General features: G+C 44.7%; 1 protein-coding gene across 10 annotated transcripts in view; it reads right to left on the reverse strand.

Annotated features, from left to right (window-relative positions):
- Nucleotides 1-24,219, reverse strand: part of N4BP2 (NEDD4 binding protein 2) — a 71,797-nt gene that overhangs the window by 32,969 nt on the left and 14,609 nt on the right. For 3 of the 10 annotated variants that reach the window (XM_084797576.1, XM_084797574.1, XM_084797575.1), the window contains 6 exons: nucleotides 19,455-19,523; nucleotides 16,874-17,225; nucleotides 11,955-13,179; nucleotides 8,914-9,038; nucleotides 6,132-6,220; nucleotides 1,437-1,513 (listed from right to left, as the gene is read on the reverse strand). In XM_084797576.1, coding sequence (XP_084653702.1) covers nucleotides 1,437-1,513; nucleotides 6,132-6,220; nucleotides 8,914-9,038; nucleotides 11,955-13,179; nucleotides 16,874-17,102 — 1,745 coding nt within the window. In that variant the 5' untranslated portion in view covers nucleotides 17,103-17,225; nucleotides 19,455-19,523. Of the gene's footprint in view, nucleotides 1-1,436; nucleotides 1,514-6,131; nucleotides 6,221-8,913; nucleotides 9,039-11,954; nucleotides 13,180-14,949; nucleotides 15,448-16,873; nucleotides 17,226-19,454; nucleotides 19,524-24,219 lie in introns of those variants that run through there. The other 7 variants (XM_084797579.1, XM_084797578.1, XM_084797583.1 and 4 more) reach the window with 5 other exon arrangements.

Genomic DNA, 24,219 nt, shown 5'->3' on the forward strand with positions numbered 1-24,219 from the left:
ACTTGGTGAGCTGATCAAGACTTTGACTGCTTACAAACGCTGGAGGAACATAACTGCGTTCAAGTCCTAACATGTGTGATGTGTAATTCAGAGGAAATACTTCTCAGTTAATTTATGATAGCAGTATCAGGCAAGGCAGATGAGGGAGGGGAAGCTGCTTTACCCGACTCATCTGCACAGATGCAAACATTCCAGACACAATACAGGCGTATTACATATAAAAGGACAGTAAGTTTGAGTATGACATGCTGCCACATAGATAAACCTTGAAATCATTTTCAGTGCAAGATACCTGACAAAAAAGTCCATTTATTCATTGTGTATACACTGTCCAGGGTAGGAAAACCCCTAGAGAGAAGACAGCAGGGGTTGCCAGAGAGGGAGAAGGGCTGGGTATGACTTCTTTGTGAAAAAGCGAAAATGTTTCAGAACTAGGGAATAGTGACGGTCATAGAACACTGTGAATATATTAAATCAGACTGTCCTTTAGTTTGTATTGACTTAGTTGGAATATTACAAAGAAACTATCTTTGTTTTGTTTTTATTTTTCCAAACCAGGTTTCTCTGTGTAGCCCTGGCTGTCCTGGACTCACTTTGTAGACCAGGCTGGCCTTGAACTCACAGCAATCCGCCTGCCTCTGCCTCCCAAGTGCTAGGATTAAAGGCGTGCTCCAACAGGCCAGGCAGAAGCTATCTTAAAATTATGTTAAATCTTCTAAAAGAATACAGAGTGGAAAGGAAAAAATAACATATGTTCATTTCTTTAAAACAGCATTTTAAAACTCAAGACAAGCAACCAAAGAGCAAACCCGGGAGACCGGAACTATCTGCAACTTTTCCATCGCTGCCTCCCGCCCACTCTCTAGCATTCTAGAAGCTACAAGTCCTTCCCATCGGGACACACACAGTTCGAGAGTACCAACTCACAGGCTCTTTTCTAGTTTTAGAAATTAACATATTATTACAAGGTTATAGGACAACTGGAAATTTCTTGGGTATTTATTATAAAAACATAAATCCCCAACTCCTCATAAAACTAGGGATTAAGGTCATCAAGATGGCTGGGCAGGCGCAGGTGCTTGCTTGAAGGGCTGATGATAGGGATTTAATCCCTGGGGCAGGAGAGAATGTCCCCAGAAAGCTCACCTCTGACCTTCACACAAGTGACATGACGTATGGGTGTCTGCACTCATCCATATATACATAGTAAGGAAACACTTTTAAAATAATTATTTTTTAAAATATTATTAATTTTATATATAATATATAATATAATTTTAAAATATTTTTAAAAATATTTTTTAAAATATAAAATGTTACCAATTTTTAAGTGGATAAGCCAAAATCTAATTTGTTTTGTTCATTCACCATCTATAAAAAACAAAAGTCTAGATAAGCATTGAATTGTTGTGGAATATAAAACCTCCAAGTTTTACCTTGCAAGTTCCTTTGGTTTGAACTTCCACCATGTGTCTGGTTCCCGGAAAAGGACCTTATATTTATGCTTTTGAGACTGCATAAAGACAAAAACAAAAAATAAATAAATTTTTCATGAAATTAAACACAGTGTTCACAGACTATCACATTAAAAATGAAAGGCCCTCACAGGTGGACTGATCAGGCATCTGCTCTCTGCTCTTTTAAAGAGACAGCAAGTGGTTCTGGAAGGGGGAGCTGTTGCTGCTGCTGTTTGGGGGCTTTTGTTAGAGATAAAGACTCAAGCAGCCTAGACTGGCCATGGCCTTGCTTTGTAGAAAAGCTGGAATTACACGCGCGCACCACGACACGTGGCTCTTTGCTAAGAGGGTGTGTCTCCTGTGAGAAACACTGGAGCTGAGGAAGCGGCCACATTTCTTTTATGGGATAGGATATTCTAGTCAGAGGAAGCTGGAGGCGGGGGCACACTGGGGTCTGGAACACCTCTTTCCTTCTACTTTGCTGCTAATTCTTTTTTTTAACAAACATCAGAGAACCCAAAGAATAAAAATAGAAAATCGACCTAGAAGGGGTCATAGCTAAACTTTCTTCCTCTTCCTGGGCCTCCTGGCTCACGCTACAGCCCGAGCCTACGCTAGAAGGCTGAAGTCGGCTAGAATTAAGAAACTAGAATAGAAATACATGGGGAGGGGGATGCAATTTTACATAATCTCCTTAACCCAGAAATTTACTGATAGTTGTATAAAGAGAACAAATACACAAAAATGGCAGAATATTCAGTTCACTATTTGTAATAGCAAAAGACCAGAAAAGGTCAGACTATTAATATGAACTTATCTAATAAATGAAGACATAAATATAAACTTTTTTTCTCGAGACAGGGTTTCTCTATGTAGCCCTGATAGTCCTAGAACTTAGACCCTGAAGACCAGGCTGACCTTGAACTCAGACATCCACCTGCCTCTGGCTCCCAAGTACAAGTGCATGTGCCACCACTAGCCAACTCAAAAGGTTTATTTATTCACATTTTTTATGTATATGAATGCTCTGTTTTCATGCACACCAAGAAGGCATCAGATCTCATTACAGATGGCTGTGAGCCACCATGTGATTGCTAGGAACTGAACTCAGGGCCTCTGGAAGAGCAGCCAAGCTCTTAACTGCTGAGTCATCTCTCCAACTTCCCAAAATATTATTTTAAAATTTCTGTATTAAATGAGGGAATGAGAACAATCCCCTAAAATAAACTGAGGAAAAAGTAAGCAAACAATTTTTCACTTGGGAGGAAAAAAATTACTCACAAAGCTGTACACACAGAGAAAACATCTGGAAATATTCTCAAAAATATATAGGGATTGTTTTAACATTTAGATTATTATCAAATACGCATATGGTTGTCAGGTCCCAAAGAAGCCGGGCCCATCTCACTCGGCGCCTGCGGCTTCTCCCAGCCCCTCACACGGCCCTATCCTAACCTCTCCAACCCAAAGGCTGGGCTTCCCGTCTCCTTCCTGTGAGACTCGGCCACTATGGCTGTGCCTCTCCTGGTCCTCTTCTCTCCCCCTCCCTCACGGCCCTGGTCAATTCTGCTGGCCAAGTTCAGGCTGGACTCTTCCGGATGCCGTGGGCTTTTCTCTCCATCTTATCCACGACAAAACCTTCTCCTCAACCACAGCCAGGAGCGCCGTGTCCTCATGTTCATTCAATGCCATTATAACTTAAAACCTGTTGTCAGCAACTGCTTATTCCACGTGTGAGAGTTCTAGTGCAACTAGTCAGCCATGAACCACTGCACTTGTACACTGCACCTTGCTTGTCCTTCCTCAGGACTCCCCTCTCTCAGACATCATGCACCTCTCTTCCTTTCAATTAATTCCATACTATGTCAATATCATCTACTTATGTGTCCCATAGAAATCTACTTTCCAAGCACTACCCATTTACCAGATCTCTCATTTTTTAAAAAAAGTCCACTGGGCATGGTGGCGCACACCTTTAATCCCAGCACTCGGGAGGCAGAGGCAGGCGATCGCTGTGAGTCCGAGGCCAGCCTGATCTACAAAGTGAGTTCGAGGCCAGCCTGGTCTACACAGTGAATTCAAGACAGCCAAGATAACATAGAGAAACCCTGTCTTGAAAAACAACAACAACAAAAAGCAGTATTGGAAAAACAGTTTTATATTTTCAATCATATAAGAAAAAAGAAAGTTGGGTATAGCAGAGCATACCTTTAATTCCAGCACTCAGAAGCTAAAATGGACAAAACAGATCAAGGGTTCAAGGCCAGCATGAGCTATAAAGTGATACCATAGCTCTAAATAAAAATAAATAAATATAAATAAAAATAAAAATAAATTTTAAAAAAAGAACACAAAAGAGTTGGATACATCAAAACCAAAGCAACTAGAACCCTTTAAAGAAAATTTAGTATTGGGCCTGGAGAGATGGCTCAGCAGTTAGTAGAACTGGCTGTCTTGCAACCACTTGCAATTCCAGTGCCAAGGGATCCAATACCCTCTGCTGGCCTGCAGTGGGCTGCTGCATGCATTTGATGCACATGAACTTATGCACTCACACACAGACAGCATCACAAACTCTCTAAGAGAACAGAGAACATGGGAGACCACAGAGCTAGACCAATATAACCCACCCCAAGGCTGAGTATTTAGCCAAGGCTAGAAAATAAAGCATACTTCAGCTTCCAATGAGCTAAATACAAATCTACTGTATCTACAGTAAAATACATTTTGGGGGGTGGTGTGCATTTTGAGATAGATCTTTCTCTATGTAACCCTGGCTATCCTGGAACTCCCTATGCTAGGCTGGTCTTGAACTCACAGATGTGTAGCACCATACACAGCTTTCAAAAGATACATTTCTTTCTTTCTCTCTCTCTCTCTCTCTCTCTCTCTCTCTCTCTCTCTCTCTCACATACACACACACACACACACACACACACACACACACACGGTTATGAATTATATTTAAAAAACAGTTCAAGTACACTAAATGTGATAGCTAGCATTATGTTTTAAGTTTAAATTGTGGGGCTGGAGAAATGGCTTAGAAGTTAAGAGTACCATCTGCTCTTCCCGAGGTCCTGAGTTCAATTCCCAGAGACCACACCATCTATAAAGTGATGTGATGCCCTCTTCTGGCCTGCAGGAGTACATGCAGACAGAGCACTGTATACAACAACAAATAAATTACTATGCTTAAGAGATCTATAAAACAAAAGCACCTCTAACCCATTTGCCCAAGGACAGATAACTTCGAGGGATGCTGGGGTTGCTGTTCATATAAGATTAACAAACCACATAGGTTTTCTCCTGTAAACAAGCTTGGCTGCCCTAACTGCACGGATGTGTGCTTGATCACATATAGGCAGCAAGTATGCCAGGATGTGCGCTTGCCTCTGACTGCGTGAAAGAAGGAAGTAGGGGCCTTTTATGTTTTGTCTTTAAAAGCTCCTGTCTAACATAATCCGGAGCCAAACTCTGAGCATGGGTCTTGGCCAGTATTTAATAAAGCCTCTTATTTACTAAAACCTACTGTGAGACCGGTGAATCTGAGTGACTCCAGACCTATAACATTAATGAAACAAATGAGATAAACAACAGCCTGGATGTGTTAAGGACATAAAGAATTCCAGTATGAGCCGGCGTGGTGGCGCACGCCTTTAACCCCAGCACTCAGGAAGCAGAGGCAGGTGGATCGCTGTGAGTTCAAGGCCGGCCTGCTCTACAAAGTAAGTCCAGGACAGCCAAGGCTACACAGAGAAACCCTGTCTTAAAAAACAAGCAAACAAAAATGAACTCCAATATGCAGTCAACTAAGGCAGCATGTATATTACTCCACGTGCAAAGTATCTGCTGGTAATGGAAGACTGTAACACAAACGCACACACCCCCTAAATGCTTCATTTACCAGATCACGTATTGGGCCCAGTCTATAAAGTCACTACATAACCAGGAACAGCGATACACCCAGAAGACTCAATGGTAGATAAAACAAGAGTCCTGCACTCAAGAATTATCCACTCGGATGCTGGAGAGATGGCTCAGAGGTTAAGAGCACTGGCTGCTCTTCCAAAAGTCCTGAGTTCAACTCCCAGCAATCACATGGTGGCTCACAACCATCTATGATGAGACCTGGTGCCCTCTTCTGGCCTGCTGGCTTAATGCAGGCAGAATACTGTATAAATAAGAAATAAATCATAAACACACACACACACACACACACACACACACACACACACACACACACACACTGTTAAGACCAAATACAGCCCAATAGCCACTACTGATACACCCTGGAAACTAAAAATAGTTTTTATGTGAGAAGAAAGTCAAAGGAGAAGATGGAAGAGGAGGGGAGAAGAGGGGGGAGGGGAGAGTAGAGGAGGGAGAGGGAAGGGAGGGGAGGGGAGAATAGGGAAGGGAGAGGGGAAGGGAGGGGAGGAGACAGGAGGGGAGGGGCAGGGCAGAAGGTTAACATTTGACTATCACAATTTCAAAGCTGAGTGAACTTAGCTTTGCTGAAAAGCTCAGGCCAACTGGTTGTCTTACTCTTCTCATTTCACTGAAGATCAGAGAAAATGCAGTTCAAGGCAAAGCAAGTGCTTGGACTCACTTGTGAAAGAGACATTCCCCCCAGTGACTCCAAACTCAGTAACATAAACTTATGGTACAAACCAGTGCAACATACGGCTTCATTTCCCAAGCCTGGAGGTTGGTATTGTCTATGATTACTGGAGATACCTTCTTCTCAAATGCTTCTTTTGCTGAAAAACACAGTTCAAAAGCACAGCATTTTAATAATATTAAATACAGGGCAGGCATGGTGGTGAAAGACTAGGAGTCAGGCTCCCTGGCAGGCAGGCAGACAGACAGACAGACAGGGAGAGGGCCATGGCTAGGTAATAAAGGTGGGCAACTTCCAAGATGGCCAACTTCTGCCTCACACTCCTGACTTGAGACACACGCCTCACAGCCTAAAATGAAGCATTCTGTCTCCTACCGGCAGGCCCTGCTGATAGACTGGCCTGCTCAGGACCTGTTGTCACCAACAGCTATGGACCCATCAACCATCCATCCTGCCTCTCTTCAAACTGACCAACCCTAAATTAGAGGAAAGCTCTTCTGAGGCTTAAAAAATCCCAGCCCCCGAGAAGAGACGCAGTTTCTGGCTTCCAATGCCCGTCTCTGCTTTGCCAGAGGCTTTCTCTGTGTGCCTGGTGTGCCCGGTGTTGCTTTCTCTGTGTGCCTGGTGTTGTACGCATGCTCCTCACACCTGTCTCATTGCTGAGTGCTGAGATCTCTCTGCTGCTGCCTTTTGTGCTTCAGGTTTTTCCTGCCTTTTAATTCGTTAACTGACAGAGAAAAATGAACCCAACCAAGATCCCTAAACTGTATCAGTGGGAAGTTCCAGGATTTCTAGAGCTATATAATAGGCCCAAAAAACCAAAATATTATTAAATATTATCTTCATTTTTTAAAAAAATCTACCAGTCACAGTGGTGCACACCTGAAATCCCAGCACTTGGGAGGCAGAGGCAGGTGGATTGCTGTGAGTTCGAGGCCAGCCTGGTCTACAAAGTGAGTCCAGGGCAGCCAAGGCTACACAGAGAAACCCTGTCTTGGAAAAAAAAAAAAAACAGTAACAACAAAAATATAATCTTCATTTCACAGCTCAAAGCCACAGATGTGAAACTTTTATACATTATTTGACCACAAAACATCACTTTGGTGGTGGTGGTAGGGTGTGTGTGTGTGTGTGTGTGTGTGTGTGTGTGTGTGTGTGTGTGTGTGTGTGTGTGTGTGTGTGTGTGTCCCCGTCCGTCCAGATATACACGTGTGGTTTGTGTGGTGGACGCAGTGAGTGTGCAGGTGCAGGCCCATGCCTCAGGTAAAGCCAGAGTAGGGCCTCCAGGGTCTTCCTCCATTGTTCTAGTGAGGGAGAGAGCTTGCCTCATACATCATGGTCCTGCTGTTCAACCAAGTTCAGAAGAAAGGAAGGCAGGAGAGAGGAAAGGAAGGAAGGGAGGTGGGAGGGAGAGAGATGGATGGAGACAGATAAACGGACAGATGGAACCAAGCTGGAGAACACCAGTATGTAACAGGACATGTTCCATTTCAGAACCGAGACCAGGAAGGATGAGGAAAGAGGACAAACAGCTTAAAGCCAGCCTGGACTCCCAGCAACTCTGCCCTGAGGAGAGAGGTGACAGCAGAAAGGGAAGTGGGGAAGAAAGGAAAGAAAGGAAAGAGATGAGAAAGGAGGGGATGAGAAGAAAAGAGAAGAAAAGGAGGAAGAAGAAGAAAACAAAAAACTAGTGCACACGAGACAACAGCAGTACTTCAGCTATGAGACACTAGGAAAAAAGATTAAATAAAACCGAGACACTGTCATACAACAGTCCAATCCTCTTACAAAAACTAACTTTAAAAAAATGTTTTATTACTTTATGGAAGGGGATGAAGAGAGGGAGATTGACACACACCGGGGGGAAGGTGGGAGGGAATGTGAGGTCAACATCACACGTCTTTTTTTGTTGCTGCTGACTTTCTTTTGTTTTGAGCGAGGGTCTCACTATGTGGCCCTGGCTGTCCTGAAACTCTCTATGTAGACCAAGCTGGCCTCAAACTCGCAGAGATCCACCTTTTTCTGCCTCCCAGTGCTAGAGCTGAGATTAATAGCATGTACTTCCTTGCCTGACTTAGGTGTTGTCCTTAATAGCTCCCCACCTTACTTTTGAGGCACCGTCTCTCAAAAAACCTGGAACTCACCAATCTGGTTAGACAACTGGCCAGCAAGCTCAGGGTCTCTCCTTGTGTCTGCCTCCCCAGCACTAAGATCACAAACACACACGGCCATGTCTGACTTTATGTGGGTGCTGGGAATTGGACACACATCCCTGTGCCTCAAAACTTAACTTTTAATTCTCACTTACATCTTACTGTGTAATATAAAGAATTATAATTTTTTTTTTTTAAATAAAACAGGGTTTCTCTATGTAGCCCTCTCTGTCATCGAACTAACTCTGTAGACCAGGCTGGCCTTGAACCAGGCTGAATCACCAATCTCTGCTTCCTGGGTGTTGGGATTATCCTGGCTTTTGTTTACTACAAATTATTTTTTATTTTTTAAAGATATACTTATTTATTAATACATATACAGCCCTCTACCTGCAGGCCAGAAGAGGGCACCAGATCACATTATAGATGGTTGTGAGCCACCATGTGGTTGCTGGGAATTGAACTCAAGGCCTCTGGAAGAGCAGCCAGTGCTCTTAACCTCTGAGCCATCTCTCCAGCCCCATATTACACATTCTTTAGGGCTAGGGCCAGTCATGCTCAGTGGCAGCACACTCGTGTGGCATGTGTAGCCCACAGCACCACCGTTCTTTACAAATACTAGAGAAAGCTGCCTGCCTATCCCAGCATGACCTCATGCAGCCCGCAGAGCTGCTCGTACCTCGGTTCTGGTTCCACTCGTGGGCTTCTCCCAAGTACTTCACATCAAACTGGTACTGCCCATTTATGTAGAAATAATCGTCAGTACTAAGAATGACCCCGCTTGGGTTATCCTCTTGCAAAGTCCTATGAATGAAAAAGGGGATTATTTTCTTTAATTTTCTTTCCAAAATTCTCTCCTCTTTTATAGAGAATTATATAACCCAAATATGGTAAAACTTCAAGTAAGAGTATCTAAAGGAGCAACACGATTCACAAGTTACATTAGAAATTCTCTAAGCAAAAAGTTCAACTCTTCAAAAAAAACTAATCCTCCAGGCATGGTGGTACACGCCTTTAATCCCAGCACTCGGGAGGCAGAGGCAGGCGGATCTCTGTGGGTTTAAGGCCAGCCTGGTCTACAAAGAGAGTTCCAGGGCAGCAAAGACTATTACACAAAGAAATCTTGTCTCGAAGAGCCAACCAACCAACCAAACAAACAAACAAACAAACAAAACGAATCCAGAATAGATCTATTTTGCTTTATACAAACTATTCAGAAATGAAGCAGAGTCTCACGTAGCCCAGGCTGGCCTCACACTTATGATCTAAGCGAGGACGACCCTGCACCCTTGGTCTTACAGGCATGACCACCATCCCTGCTGCAGATGTCTCTGCAAGCATGAAGAACGCTGACATCCACAGCACCTACACACAACTGCTGTGTTGCACAGCAGCCCGTCAGTAACCCCAGTGCTTAAAGATGAAGACAGGAGATTACAAATATATATTAAAAAATTTATACAGTATCCCACCCACATGCATGCCTGCTCGCCAGAAGAGGGCACCAGATCTCATTATAGATGGTTGTGAGCCACCATGTGGTTGCTGGGAATTGAACTCAGGACTTTTGGAAGAACAGACAGTGCTCTTAACCTCTGAGCCATTTCTCCAGCTCTAAATTTATATATTTTTGTAAGAGATATCTATCCATGACCATTCTAATAAATCCAAAACACTTGTTTTTACATTAGATTTCCCTACTGTCATAAGCTAATTTAATGGTATAGACCATACTCACTAAGAAACTCGGCTCATGTCCAGATTACCTCATGTATTTCTATAAAAAATGTAACTCCTATTTTGTGGCAAAAACTGTTACCACTCTCAAAATCACATTTGACTTCTAACTCTAAGGCCCCTGAAACTTAGCCCTACATCTACTCCTCTTAAAGTACTGCTTTCTTTTTTTTTCTTTTTTTCTTGTTTGGTTTTATTTTGTTTTGTTTTGTCTTGTTTTTCAAGACAGGGTTTTCCTGTGTAGCCTTGGCTGTCCTGGACTTGCTTTGTAGACCAGGCTGGCCTCGAACTCACCACGCCTGCCCAGGAATGCATTTATCCCTGTCACCCTTATTCTTATTTCTTATTTCCCACCACAGCTGGCTGAAGTACTACTTTCACTCCCACTAATCTCACAAACACAACTGCTTAACTCACATTACTTTACATTGCTATTCCTGGGGCTAAGCATGCAGCTCAGCTGGTGAACTGCTTTTCTACCATGTTCAGGGTCCAGGGTTTGACCACTACTTCCACATAATGACGGCACACATCTGTAATCCCAGCCATCGGGGGTTTACAGGCAGGAGGTACAGAATGCATGGCCTTGGCTACATACAAGACTTTCTATCTCAAAACACACACATGTACTGCTACTACTAAATAAAAAAGAAAAGCCTACGGATACAAAAGTAATTCAAAATCAGGAGGAAAAAAGCAAATGAAGACATGATGCAATGCAAGGCCCAGGCCTCTGGAGCGCGCCCTTGCAGCCACAGTCACCAGCTGCTTCTAACCCTGACTCTCGCCTCCCACATCAAAGCACTAACAACCTACCTGGCATGAAAACATAAGCAAGAGGACTGTGTTTTCCAACAAAGTGAGGCTTTGGGCCAGGAGTTGTAACACACACTTTTAGTCCCAGCACTCTGTAGGAGGGAGAAATGCCAACCCAGTCTGTGTCCAGGTAAAATCCAGGTTAGGCAGGCTACACAGTGAGATCATGTCTTAAAACATCAAAAATAAATAAATATTTTGAAACCTTTTAGTTCTATAATTACTATTGGTCTCTCTTCTTTATACTCAAGTTTCTTTTGTGTTTTGTTTTCTGGGGTTTGAGACAGGGTTTCAAGACAGGTGTAGTTTTGTCTGTCCTGGAACTTTTTCTGTTCCAGGATGGCCTTGAGCCCAGGGATCTGCCTGTCTCTGTCTTCCCAGTGCTAGGACTAAAGACCTGCATCACCATGCCCAGTTTAAAATCATGTTTCTAAAAGCATTATTTAACAACATACTAGAATCCTCAATTTCTAGTCATCAGTAAAAATTCATGTATTTATTACTTTCTTTTCCTGAATTAAAAAAAAAAATCAACTGTGGATCTTTTCTTTTGATTTTTCTATAAACAAAGTTTAACTTACTATTTCTCCTAATCAAATTAGCTCTCGTCCACAGAAAGGTATTTCACAGTCTCAATATCTTCAAACTATCTTTATGTTTTCTGAGAAAAGGGTTTCAATAAACATTTTTAAAGAAAAGAATATTATCTTGCTTTGTTTTTTGAGACAGGGTCTCTCTGTGTAGCCATGGCTGTCCTGGACTCACTTTGTAGACCAGGCTGGCCTTGAACTCACAGCGATCCGCCTGCCTCTGTCTCCCAAGTGCTGGGATTAAAGAAGTGTGCCACCACTGCCCTGAGAAAAGAGTGTTATCTTAAAAGAAAAAAAAAGATTGGGGGGGGGGGGTGGCTGGAGAGATGGCTCAGAGGTTAAGAGCACTGTCTACTCTTCTAGAGATCCTGAGTTCAATTCCCAGCAACCACATGGTGGCTTACAACCATATATAATGAGATGTGGTGCCCTCTTTGGGCTGCATGTGTATATGCAGGCAGAACACTGCATACATAATAAATAAACAAAAAATAAATAGGGAAAAATACTTATTAACCATGTGTTAAGCAAAGCCATGCACTATACTTTCTTTTAAAATGCCAATAAAACTTCCTACCTTGCCAGAAAGGATTTCCCTGAGCCCGGCAGCCCTCTGAGAAGAACAAGAACCAAGCCGACATAGGACGTCGTTTTCTTCCTCGCAGGCTGAGACACTGGGGCCTCCTGAACTTGGTACGCACTGGTTCCCTCGCTGCTTCTCCACACTTTTGTTGGGGAGGTGTGGGAGATGACAGGGGGTGGAAACGTGTAGTTGACCGGTCTCCAGTGCGCAGCTGTGGTTACAACCGGTGCTACAAAGCCATGGTTTCCTTGAAAGAGGTCAAAAGCAGGGATCATTGGGTTCCAAATTGGTGGCGGCGGCGGGGGAGGGAGGAGTAAAGGGAGAGGAGCGAGGACAGGGCAATAGCTCATGTCCTTCCCCTTCGGCGGCAGCTCAGGGTGTTTGTGTGGCTTGAAACCGAACCCCTCAGAGGGCACAAAGACGTCAGGCGCAGAAGTGGACTTCTGATCCCCATCGGTACCAGCTAAACCAGGCCCTGAATTGTGCAGAGGAGGATGTGAAGGAACCTGAGGTTCATTGGTACCCAAATCATCAAGGGCCTGAGAATGCTGCGCGCCAGGACACTCGGACTCTAAAAGCTCTTTCTGTCTTTCGCTAAAGCTACCACTGCCCACAGCAGAGTCATTTGTTGGAGTCACAGAGCTACTGGGAGGAGACCCCTCTGGGCAGCTCCCTTCTAATGGCAGTGCGCCATCCTGTACAACACTTTCAGGTTTATTCAACACTGGGTGTGAAATTAGTGGGTTTGAGCCTACTGAAGCAGCAGAATTCTTGAGAATCTCGCTGTTTGAGTCCGTATTTTGTGCAGAAAGAACAGAGGTCACACCATTTGAATCCGAACTCATCAAGGTTGAAGGGCCATTAAAACTATTAGCATCTTGCAGAGGCAACAACGAATACGCTTGGTCATCGGGGGAAGAGTTCAGCTTGTCGAAGGCATTCTGTATCAAGGAATCCAAGTCTCCCGTTAGCTGCACATCCAGAAACGAGTCCAGTGTGCAGTCCTCACTCTCGTCTGCAGGACTCGCTTCTGTTCTTGCACTTCCTGACACACGAGGCCCGTTCTCACAAGCACCTCCTGACACACGCGGCCCGTTCTCACAAGCACTTCCTGACACACGCGGCCCGTTCTCACAAGCAGCAGGACTTTTTGAAGACGATTCTTCCATCTTGCCATTAGTAGCAGATAATTCTAACAGACAATCCATGGCATTTTCAACTGCGTGAGAATAACAGCAACAACAAAACACACGTATGTACTGAAGATGCATCAGAATACAGGTCATCTTCTAAAAATTAGCCCTGCTCTAACACCTCAAAATCCACATTAAAGAAGTAGCTATGCTAGAGCCATGGGATGGTGTTCTCTCCAGTTGTAATAAAAACCTACCAAGCACAAATTTTTCATCGGTTTAATGAGTATACACATAGACTATATATATATTAGGTCATTTATAAAGATCCTAAGGTCAGTTGATTCATTAAACAATCATTTATCTATTGACTGTCCTATGAAAGATTAAGTATTTTAAGTATGCATTCTTAGTAAACTTACTGATTCACACAATCCATGCTATGTCTTTCACAATATAAAGAATATATGCATCAGAAATACTTCATATGAAAATGAAGACTATTTTGAGACAGGGCTTCTCTGTGAAGCCTTGGCTGTCCTGGACTCACTTTGTACACCACAGTGGCCTCAAACTCACAGAGATCTGCCTGCCTCGGTCTTCCCAAGTGCTGGGATTGAACCACCATTCCTGGCTAATGAAGACAAATTTTTAATACAAAAGATTCTGCAAAGTTTAAATATAAAAACATGTGTATTAAAATATAATTACATCATAATAAGTCAAATAATGTGTACTTTTTAATAATGTACAAATACTACAGTGATAGAATAAGGAAAGATTTCACATAAAGTAATGTATGATCTGGCACTTAAAATATTAAAAATCAAATTGCTAAACAGAACGAAAGTTAAAGCCAAGCTTGAAAATAGAAATTTGCCTTTAGTCCCAGCACTTAGGAGGCAGAAGCAGATGGATTTCTATGAGTTCAAAGCCAAAGCCAGCCTGTCTACATAGTAAGATCCAGAGCTGCACCAGGCATGGTGGCGCACACCTTTAATCCCAGCACTCAGGAGGCAGAGGCAGGTAGATTGCTGTGAGTTCGAGGCCAGCCTGGTCTACAAAGAGAGTCCAGGACAGGCAGGACCACACAGAGAAACCCTGTCTCAAAAAACAAACAAAAAAAATTTTTTTAAATCCAGAGCTACATAGTGAGACCCTGTCTCTAAAAAAAAAAAAGAAAGAAAAGAAAATATAAAATCTGTCTAAAGTATTCAGAGAAACTTGCAAAGTTAGCTTACAGAGTTCTGTGCAAAGGATAAACAAGGAAGAAAAAAACTGGAGGAGGCTGGGTGAAATTGGGAGGGGTCTAATATGTCACACTTAGTCTTCTAGGAGAGCGAGAGCGTGAAGGCAGGAGAGCGACCAGGCACAGCACCTGGGCTTGGAGCATTACGCAGACCCCTCGTTGGATCCTCATCTAATACTGTAAGATCTATCATCCTAGAAAACATAAAGCTCAGAAAAGTGGGCAAACTGGACCCACGTCGCACAGTGACAGGGTGAGGGCTGGTGCATCTGCCTCCAGTGCTGAGCCGGCGTGGTTTCCGGCACACAAGCGCCAGGGCCACTGCTCAGTGCAGAGAGCCTAGTTAACTAGCACGCGTGAGGCCTGGGCTTGGTAACAGGCACCACAAGAAAGGAAAGTAATTTTTAAGCATTTGAAATCAGGAAGCCTTTTTAAAGTTTTCTGTTTTATACTGTTTTGTCTTAAGATAAACACAGGGGGAAAGCACAGCACTGTAGGACACAGCTCTGCTCTGGAGTCAAAAACGCCATTGTTTAAATATCTACTTCAAACAAGCTTTCCTAAGCTGACCTTCTTGTCTGTAATATGGGATAATAAAAGTACCTACCTCATAGGCTGTTGTGGGGTTAAATGAGATAATCCATGAAAAGTGCCTGCACAAGGACTGGCACCTAGTAAGCACCCAGTTAATGTTCCCTTAAGAGAAAAACAAAGAGGGTTGGAGGGGCAGGCCTGGCAGGGAGGTCAGTCAGGAGAGCAGGGCACAAGCACCAAGGCAAGGAGCCCTGAACACTGAGCCAAGGTAGAGGGGGAAAGCAAACAGAAGAAGGGGAGGAAACCTACATGGGAGGAAACCCAGACTAAAGAACTAGCATATTTATAACGAAAAGCAGTATGAAGTAAAACACCAAAATACAAAGATAATTATCATTAAAAAGAAATCTTAAACAGATTGCTGGGAAAAAAGTAAAACTATGATACAAAAACAACCTTAAAACCAAATGAAAAAAAAAACTCAAATATTAAAAATGTTCAAAATTACTCTTTATTTTAAAAAGTTAAGGAAAACTACAATTTTATTCCTATTAAGATCTTAAAATAACTGTTCACAATGCTGAGAAGGCTGTGTGAATTACAAACTGGCATACCTCCCTGGTAGGTAAGTTAGCAGTGTATTTTCAAGTCCAGACAAACTATTCTTAACCTGTGATGCAGGAAAGAAAGCTTTGGGACTAACAAGAAACGCCAAAAGAAAAAGGCTACTTTCACTAAAATGTTCTTTGTAATAATGATTATTCATGAGAAACTTGGAAATAGATACATCAGAATACAGCTCACTGGAGCACTAGGAAACTACCAAAGAGAACCGTGTAAATCTTGCTACAAAGAGAAACATGCAAAAGCAATGAAAACATCTCATTGTATTAACTTTTAAAGGGCAGAATATCTGCTTTCTTAGTGCCATCAATGTATTATTCAAACTACTCATAACATCAAGTATTTACAAAGAAGTTCTACAGAAGATCCTGAAAAAGAGAAATAAGTTTGTTAGGACATAGGATAATACAGTTGTGATTCCCCATTGCTTTATACATATACGTTCAACAAATAAAATCTAAAAACAAAATCAGGACACAAGTGTATCAGTCACTTACAGCACACTGCCCGCTGCCACCTGAGCACCAGGCGCAGTCCTGGAGCCTGCATTCTGGTAGGTATCATGACAGGGTGGAAATGCTCACATCACAGCTCACACAGTGGCTGAGATGATAAAGTTACCAGGCTCTATCAAGACCTTTAAATCTAGAATGATTTCATCTTAGAAAAACCAGAGCCCAAAACAACATTAACCTGGCAGTAACCCACCCAGGCAATTTAACATTTCTTTTTGCCTGCAAACATACTTCTAAACAATTTATTAAAGGTTATTTATATACTGAAGTATTTACCAATATCAAACAAAATAAACCTTTAACCTTCTCCCAAAAAATCCTATCCTGTAAGATACATACTATTATTTTTATTAAGAAGTTAGGAAAACAAACTTAAAGACATCAATAGCATCAACCTGTCTAGAGGAGACAGGAGAGGCTAAAACGTGGACTACACTCATACCCATGCATCTTAGAGCTACAACCATACGTTTCATCATGGTAGAAACCAGCTTCACTTTTCCACAGCCCTAGGGATACCAAACAATACCTTTGTCCATGGGAGATACTTAACACGTGATGAACAAATAAGAGTATCAGGGGCTGGAGAGATGGCTCAGAGGTTAAGGGCACTGCCTGCTCTTCCAAAGGTCCTGAGTTCAATGCCCAGCAACCACATGGTGGCTCACAGCCATCTATAATATGATCTGATGCCTTCCTCTGGCCTTCAGGTGTACATGCGGGCAGAGCACTATACATAATAATAAATAAATAAATCTCTAAAAATTAGAATATCATTTTTCTGCATTGCTGTTCACCGTGACACAGAATATCAAGTCTTCTTATAAGATGCAAAGATTCAAACTAAACTTTTCTCACCTTTAAAATCACATTCAGAAAGCATCAAATACACTACATCAGGATCCAGAGCAGAAAACATCTCTGAGATACTGGTGAAGAGTTCTTCCTGATCAATTTTTTTCTCACACATGGAAGGAAGAGTAGTGGTTGGGTCCTCACGACTAGCAACACGTGACACGACAATTTCCTGAGATTTTGCAGTCTTCCGCAAAGGATTGCCCCCAACATTTTTCCTTTTCCTTGGCATTCTGACTTCCAAAACTAAAACACTTCCCTTTTTAAAAAAAATTTAAGATCTTTTGATATTTAAATCATAATTCAAAGGAAAAAATTGTATTAAAAAATCTTGCAAATCCAGCAGTAATAGGACCTAAAATAGAAAGCAAGTAGAAACACTCAGACTGCATAATTATATTCCCACTTCTAAAACGGAATGACATCTCTGTGTAATTCTAACAAAGTTACCATCAACTCTGGTGGCAACAAATCCAAAAACAAGACAATTTATCTCCCAAACACTCCAGTTTTGTCAGGATTGAACATGTTAAATATTAAAATAACAGTTTAGCATAACATATTTCAAAATACTAAGCATACTGTTTTAATAGCACTCTTTAATTTTTTAAACATAAAACCATCTGTGAACATCAGAATGCCTATGCAACACCTATACTCACATATCTAATAGGCATCGTAAACTTAACATGCGCAAGACTGACCACTCCCTTCAAACCTGTTCGCCTGGCCATTTCCGTCTCAGTTAATTGCAATAATCCTTGCTTGCCTGGTCTCATCCAAGTGGAAGATAATTTGGCCATGCAGTTCCTGAAGTGTAGCCAGTATGCTCACTCCTCATCCCCTCCGCTGCCGTCACCCTGGACTTAATTATCACACCCTTTCTACTAAGTGGCACTCGCAGACTAAGCAATCATCCTGCTTAAGTCTCCAGGCAGAGGCAACGACCCCATAGGTTGGGTCATTCCTCGCTTCCGCTAAGCGGTCCCCTAACTTCCCATCTCACTCAGGATAGAGACAAGAGAACCTTCACAACAGCCTGCCATCTAGACACCTCTTGATAGTGCCTCCCTCATCAGTGCCTTGCTCTTGCCACTGAGAGCACATTTAGCCTTCTGGCTTTTCTGCTCTTGTGCGTGTGTTTCCGCCCTGCTCTCGGCTAGGACCCTTTACCCTTTGGCTCCCTCTACCTACTTTTCTTCCAGGTACCAATAAGATGGATTTTCTCTCCACCATATTATTACTAACACTGTTAATTCAGTACTACAGAATCTCTTCTTTTCTTTCTTTTTTCTGAGACAGGGTCTGGTGTAGCCCAAGCAACCTACAACTTGATATGTGTCTAAGAATGACCTTGATCCTCCTGCTCCCACCTCCAGTTTGGTGGTGCTAGGGTCACACCCAGAAGTGCGTGTGTGCAAGGCAGGCTCTCTACTGAGCTGTACCCTCACTCTCCTCAAAAGCATACTTCACCTCCTGTTTGGATTCCATGTTTTACCTTCTGGCATGTCACTCTCTTCCTGCGTCTACCTACTTTATCCAGTAGGATCTAAGGATCTAGAATAGGCCACGTTCTACTTTTTTGTTTTATTTTGCTTGGATATGTCTAATAAACACCTCAACCTTAACGTCTCTAAAATTAAACATCTCTTAAAATCTCTCAAATTAAATGTCTTGATACCTTCTCCAAATCCACCCTAGCCACCTGGTCTGACAACCACCAGCCTTGCACCTACACTCTCACCCCTAACTCGTTTCCGCTGCACCTCAGGCCCTGGAGTCTATTTTCAATATTCCAGCCACAGCAGTCCTTACAAACCCCAGTCAGGCTGGAGCAGGTCCGCTCTAGGCTCTCAGGTACTTCCCCAAGCCATGCAGCCCATACAGTGGCCTGCCCCCTGCCTACCTCCCTGCCCCCCTCCCTGCCTGCCTGCCCCCCTGCCTGCCCCCATCCCTGCCTGCCTCCCTGCTCCCCTCCCTGCCTGCCTGCCCCCCTGCCTGCCTCCCTGCCCCCCTCCCTGCCTGCCTGCCTGCCCCCCTGCCTGCCTCCCTGCCTGCCTGCCTGCCCCCCTGCCTGCCCCCCTCCCTGCCTGCCTCCCTGCTCCCCTCCCTGCCTGCCTGCCTGCCCCCCTGCCTGCCTCCCTGCCCCCCTCCCTGCCTGCCTGCCCCCCTGCCTGCCTCCCTGCCCCCCTCCCTGCCTGCCTGCCTGCCCCCCTGCCTGCCCCCCTGCTCCCCTCCCTGCCTGCCTGCCTGCCCCCCTGCCTGCCTCCCTGCCCCCCTCCCTGCCTGCCTGCCTGCCCCCCTGCCTGCCTGCCTGCCCCACTGCCTGCCTCCCTGCCCCCCTCCCTGCCTGCCTGCCTGCCCCACTGCCTGCCCCCCTGCCTGCCCTTGATGCAGTCTTCCCACGGTACTGACATTGATAATTCTCATTTAAAAAACATTATTCTCTTTCCAAGTATATTCAAGAACTTCTTCCCTGACTACCCAATTCCAGGTCAAATATCTCACACCCTCTGTCCCAATCTCTCCTTTCTAGCTAATCACGCATTGTTCTTAGCATCTTTTAACATACTATAGAATTTACCTTTTAATTAAATTTGTGTCATAGCTCCCTCCACCTTCCAGTAATATGACAGCCACCAGCAACATGTGCCTAAATTCAAATTAATTAAAATTTTCAAAATTACTTTTTTATATATTATAGCAGATATAAGTAGAATTTAGAGAAGAGATTTGGGGGGGGAGAGGTCATAATAAGGACTAATCCACCAGAAAGAAAAAATAATAACACTAAATGTCTATGCATCAAAAACGTAACTACAGGTTTTTTAAAAAAGAACTAAAAAATAAACAAATTTCACTATAGTCAAGATCTCAATACACTATCAGCAATTTATAGAACAAGTAGACAAAATCCCAAGAATACAGAGCTCAACAATATCAACAATTAAGGATCTAGTCAACGTTTATGGAACACTCTTTTCTATAGTGGCAGAATAAATTCTTTTTTTGTTGTTTTTTGTTTGTTTGTTTGTTTTGTTTTTCGAGACAGGGTTTCTGTGTGCAGCCGTGACTGTCTGGACTCATGTGGCAGCACTGCCGCCAGAGTGCAAATACTCTTTCAAATGTACACAGAAGTTAACCATCATAAACCATAACCCACAGGACATAAGAAATTTTAAGGAGCTTCAAGGAATTGAAAGCATACAAAGTATGTTCTGCAAGCACAGAGAGGCAAGCTAGAAACCAGCAGCATGAAGACAACACCCGGACCCTGAGCAGTAACTGAGTAAAAAGACCAAGTGTTGGGGCCAGGGAGGCAGATCCATCTGCAGAATGCTTGGGCAGCAGCATGAAGGCCTGGATTTGGCCCCTAGAGCCCATAAAAGGCGGCTAGGCGCAGCGTAGCTGCTTATGATCCCAAAGCAGGGAAGGGAAGAGGAGATGGAACAAGGGACTCACTGGTCAGCCAGCTAGGCCACAAAGATGAAAACCTGCAAAGATGCTGAACTTTTAATTATAGGAGTACCTCATTTATGAAAACATATTAAATCAGAAACAGATAAGCTGTGCTGCTTTAGGGAGGACTTACTTATTTTAGTCACGGTTCCGTGTTTTAGTTTCTGGCCATGTCGCTCTACTGCTATGTCCTTAGGATGAGCAGATCAAGACCACACACTGGGGGACTAGTGACCAGAAGCTGGGGGCGGGGAGGTGGGCCTGGCTGGAGGAAGCAGATGTAGGTGCAGGGGCAACACAGAGTCGGTTCCAGAGAGGAAACCGCCATGACAGGATGTTCTGCCTTACCACAGGAAGGCCCAGAAGCAAAGGAGCCAAGACAGAGAAGCCTCTGAATCAAGGAACTGAAAAAGTCTTCCCTCCTTAAACTGTTCTCTCCCATGCTTTGTTCAGAGATACAAGGCACAAGGCACACCCACGCCAGGCATGTAGAAACCAAGGGCAATTTCCAGCTGCTAAAACCAAACACATAAGAGCCTTTTCTTGTTACTGTTTTTGAGACAATGTCTCACTCTGCAGGCCAGCCTGCCTTCCACCTGGCCAGAGTGTTGCTTCACCTGCAGAGTGCAGAGGCCAGGGGCTGGCACCTCTCAGCAGCTCTTGCCTCCCTTTTCCTGTTATACCTCACATCTTAAGCACTCTGCAAATTGTGCCAGTTCTAAATTCAAACTACATTTTTGGTAGCCAAGCACAGTAGCTCATGCCTTTAATCCCAGCACTCTGGGAGGCAGAGGCAGGTGGATTTCTGAGTTTGAGGCCTGCCTAGTCTACATATTAAGTTCCAGGACAGCCAAAGCTACATAGTGCGACTCTGTCTAGGAAAAATAAAAAATGTTAAAAAAAAAAAAAAAGTTGGTTTGTTTGAGGATTGTTTGGGGTTTGTTTTTTGTTTGGTTTGGTTTGGTTTGGTTTGGTTGGTTTTTTTTGTTTGTTTGTTTTTTGTTTTGGTTTTTCAAGACAGGGTCTCTCTGTGTTGCCCTGGCTGTCCTAGACTCACCTTTGTGAACCAGGTTGGCCTCAAACTCAGAATGATCCGTCTGCCTCTGCCTCCTGAGTGCTAGGATTAAAGGCGTGCGCCACCATGTCTGGCTGATAAAATATTTTTAAAGTAAAAATTGGCAATCCAATCAATTCTCATTACTTCTATCTGGACTAAAGATTACATCCTCTCTCATCTGTACATACTTATAATTGTGTGGGCTCCTATCTATTTTTACATTATATATATATATATATCATAAAGTTCACTGTTTTGGGCTTTAGTTCTCAACCTGCCTAATTCTTTGAACCTTTAATACAGTTCCTCATATTGTGATGACCCCCCCACCAGAAAATTACTTTGTTGCTACATCATAGTTGTAAATTTGTCACTGTTATGAATCGTACTGTAAATATTTGTTTTCCCCGGGTCTTAGACAACCCCTGTGAAAGGGCCATTCAATCCCACCACACTGCACCCCCACCGCACCCCCACCTCACCCAGAGGGATCACAATCCATAGGTTGAGAATCACTTATTTAGGGTATTTTCCTTTCTCTTTACTTTTGTTTATGTACATGCATTTGTGCTTGGTTGTCTACATATGCACCACAAGTGCAGGTGCCCTCAGAAGCCAGAGGAGGGTCTCAGAACTCCTAAAACTGGGTTGTGAGCTGCCCAGTTTGGGTGCTGGGAGCAAAACCCAGGTGCTCTGCAAGAGCAGCAAGTGCTCATAACTGCTGGGCTACCTCACTAGCCCCTTTCTTCTTCTCCTTTCTTTTCTTCCATTTTTAATAATTGTTCGGGTTTTTTGGTGTTTGTGGTATAAAGGATTAAACCCATGACCTCATATACGCTGGCCAGTGCTCTACCACTCAGCAACACTCCATTGATCCAAAATTCACCATTCTGAAGTACACAGCTCAGAAGGTTTTCAGTATACTTACAGAACTACACAACCATCACCACCATCTAACTTCAGAACATTCCTGACATATCTTCATCCATGAGCCTTAATGCCCACCCCATCTCTCGTCCCTGGCAACCACAAATCTGTGGACTGCCTATTCAGGGACGCTGTATAAATGGAAACGTGGAAATAAGACTTTTTATCTGCCAAGAGCCACCTTGCTAAAGGAGCTCACTGGGCATGTGGGCTGTCTAGGAGCTCACTGGGCATGTGGGCTGTCTAGGAGCTCACTGGGCATGTGGGCTGTCTAGGAGCTCACTGGGCATGTGGGCTGTCTAGGAGCTCACTGGGCATGTGGGCTGTCTAGGAGCTCACTGGGCATGTGGGCTGTCTAGGAGCTCACTGGGCATGTGGGCTGTCTAGGAGCTCACTGGGCATGTGGGCTGTCTAGGAGCTCACTGGGCATGTGGGCTGTCTAGGAGCTCACTGGGCATGTGGGCTGTCTAGGAGCTCACTGGGCATGTGGGCTGTCTAGGAGCTCACTGGGCATGTGGGCTGTCTAGGAGCTCACTGGGCATGTGGGCTGTCTAGGAGCTCACTGGGCATGTGGGCTGTCTAGGAGCTCACTGGGCATGTGGGCTGTCTAGGAGCTCACTGGGCATGTGGGCTGTCTAGGAGCTCACTGGGCATGTGGGCTGTCTAGGAGCTCACTGGGCATGTGGGCTGTCTAGGAGCTCACTGGGCATGTGGGCTGTCTAGGAGCTCACTGGGCATGTGGGCTGTCTAGGAGCTCACTGGGCATGTGGGCTGTCTAGGAGCTCACTGGGCATGTGGGCTGTCTAGGAGCTCACTGGGCATGTGGGCTGTCTAGGAGCTCACTGGGCATGTGGGCTGTCTAGGAGCTCACTGGGCATGTGGGCTGTCTAGGAGCTCACTGGGCATGTGGGCTGTCTAGGAGCTCACTGGGCATGTGGGCTGTCTAGGAGCTCACTGGGCATGTGGGCTGTCTAGGAGCTCACTGGGCATGTGGGCTGTCTAGGAGCTCACTGGGCATGTGGGCTGTCTAGGAGCTCACTGGGCATGTGGGCTGTCTAGGAGCTCACTGGGCATGTGGGCTGTCTAGGAGCTCACTGGGCATGTGGGCTGTCTAGGAGCTCACTGGGCATGTGGGCTGTCTAGGAGCTCACTGGGCATGTGGGCTGTCTAGGAGCTCACTGGGCATGTGGGCTGTCTAGGAGCTCACTGGGCATGTGGGCTGTCTAGGAGCTCACTGGGCATGTGGGCTGTCTAGGAGCTCACTGGGCATGTGGGCTGTCTAGGAGCTCACTGGGCATGTGGGCTGTCTAGGAGCTCACTGGGCGTGTGGGCTGTCTAGGAGCTCACTGGGCATGTGGGCTGTCTAGGAGCTCACTGGGCGTGTGGGCTGTCTAGGAGCTCACTGGGCATGTGGGCTGTCTAGGAGCTCACTAGGCATGTGGGCTGTCTAGGAGCTCACTAGGCATGTGGGCTGTCTAGGAGCTCACTGGGCGTGTGGGCTGTCTAGGAGCTCACTGGGCATGTGGGCTGTCTAGGAGCTCACTGGGCGTGTGGGCTGTCTAGGAGCTCACTGGGCGTGTGGGCTGTCTAGGAGCTCACTGGGCGTGTGGGCTGTCTAGGAGCTCACTGGGCGTGTGGGCTGTCTAGGAGCTCACTGGGCGTGTGGGCTGTCTAGGAGCTCACTGGGCATGTGGGCTGTCTAGGAGCTCACTGGGCATGTGGGCTGTCTAGGAGCTCACTGGGCATGTGGGCTGTCTAGGAGCTCACTGGGCGTGTGGGCTGTCTAGGAGCTCACTGGGCGTGTGGGCTGTCTAGGAGCTCACTGGGCGTGTGGGCTGTCTAGGAGCTCACTGGGCGTGTGGGCTGTCTAGGAGCTCACTGGGCATGTGGGCTGTCTAGGAGCTCA

The sequence above is a fragment of the Acomys minous genome (assembly GCF_964271855.1).
Source record: "Acomys minous genome assembly, chromosome: 10".
Lineage (NCBI taxonomy): Eukaryota > Metazoa > Chordata > Mammalia > Rodentia > Muridae > Acomys > Acomys minous.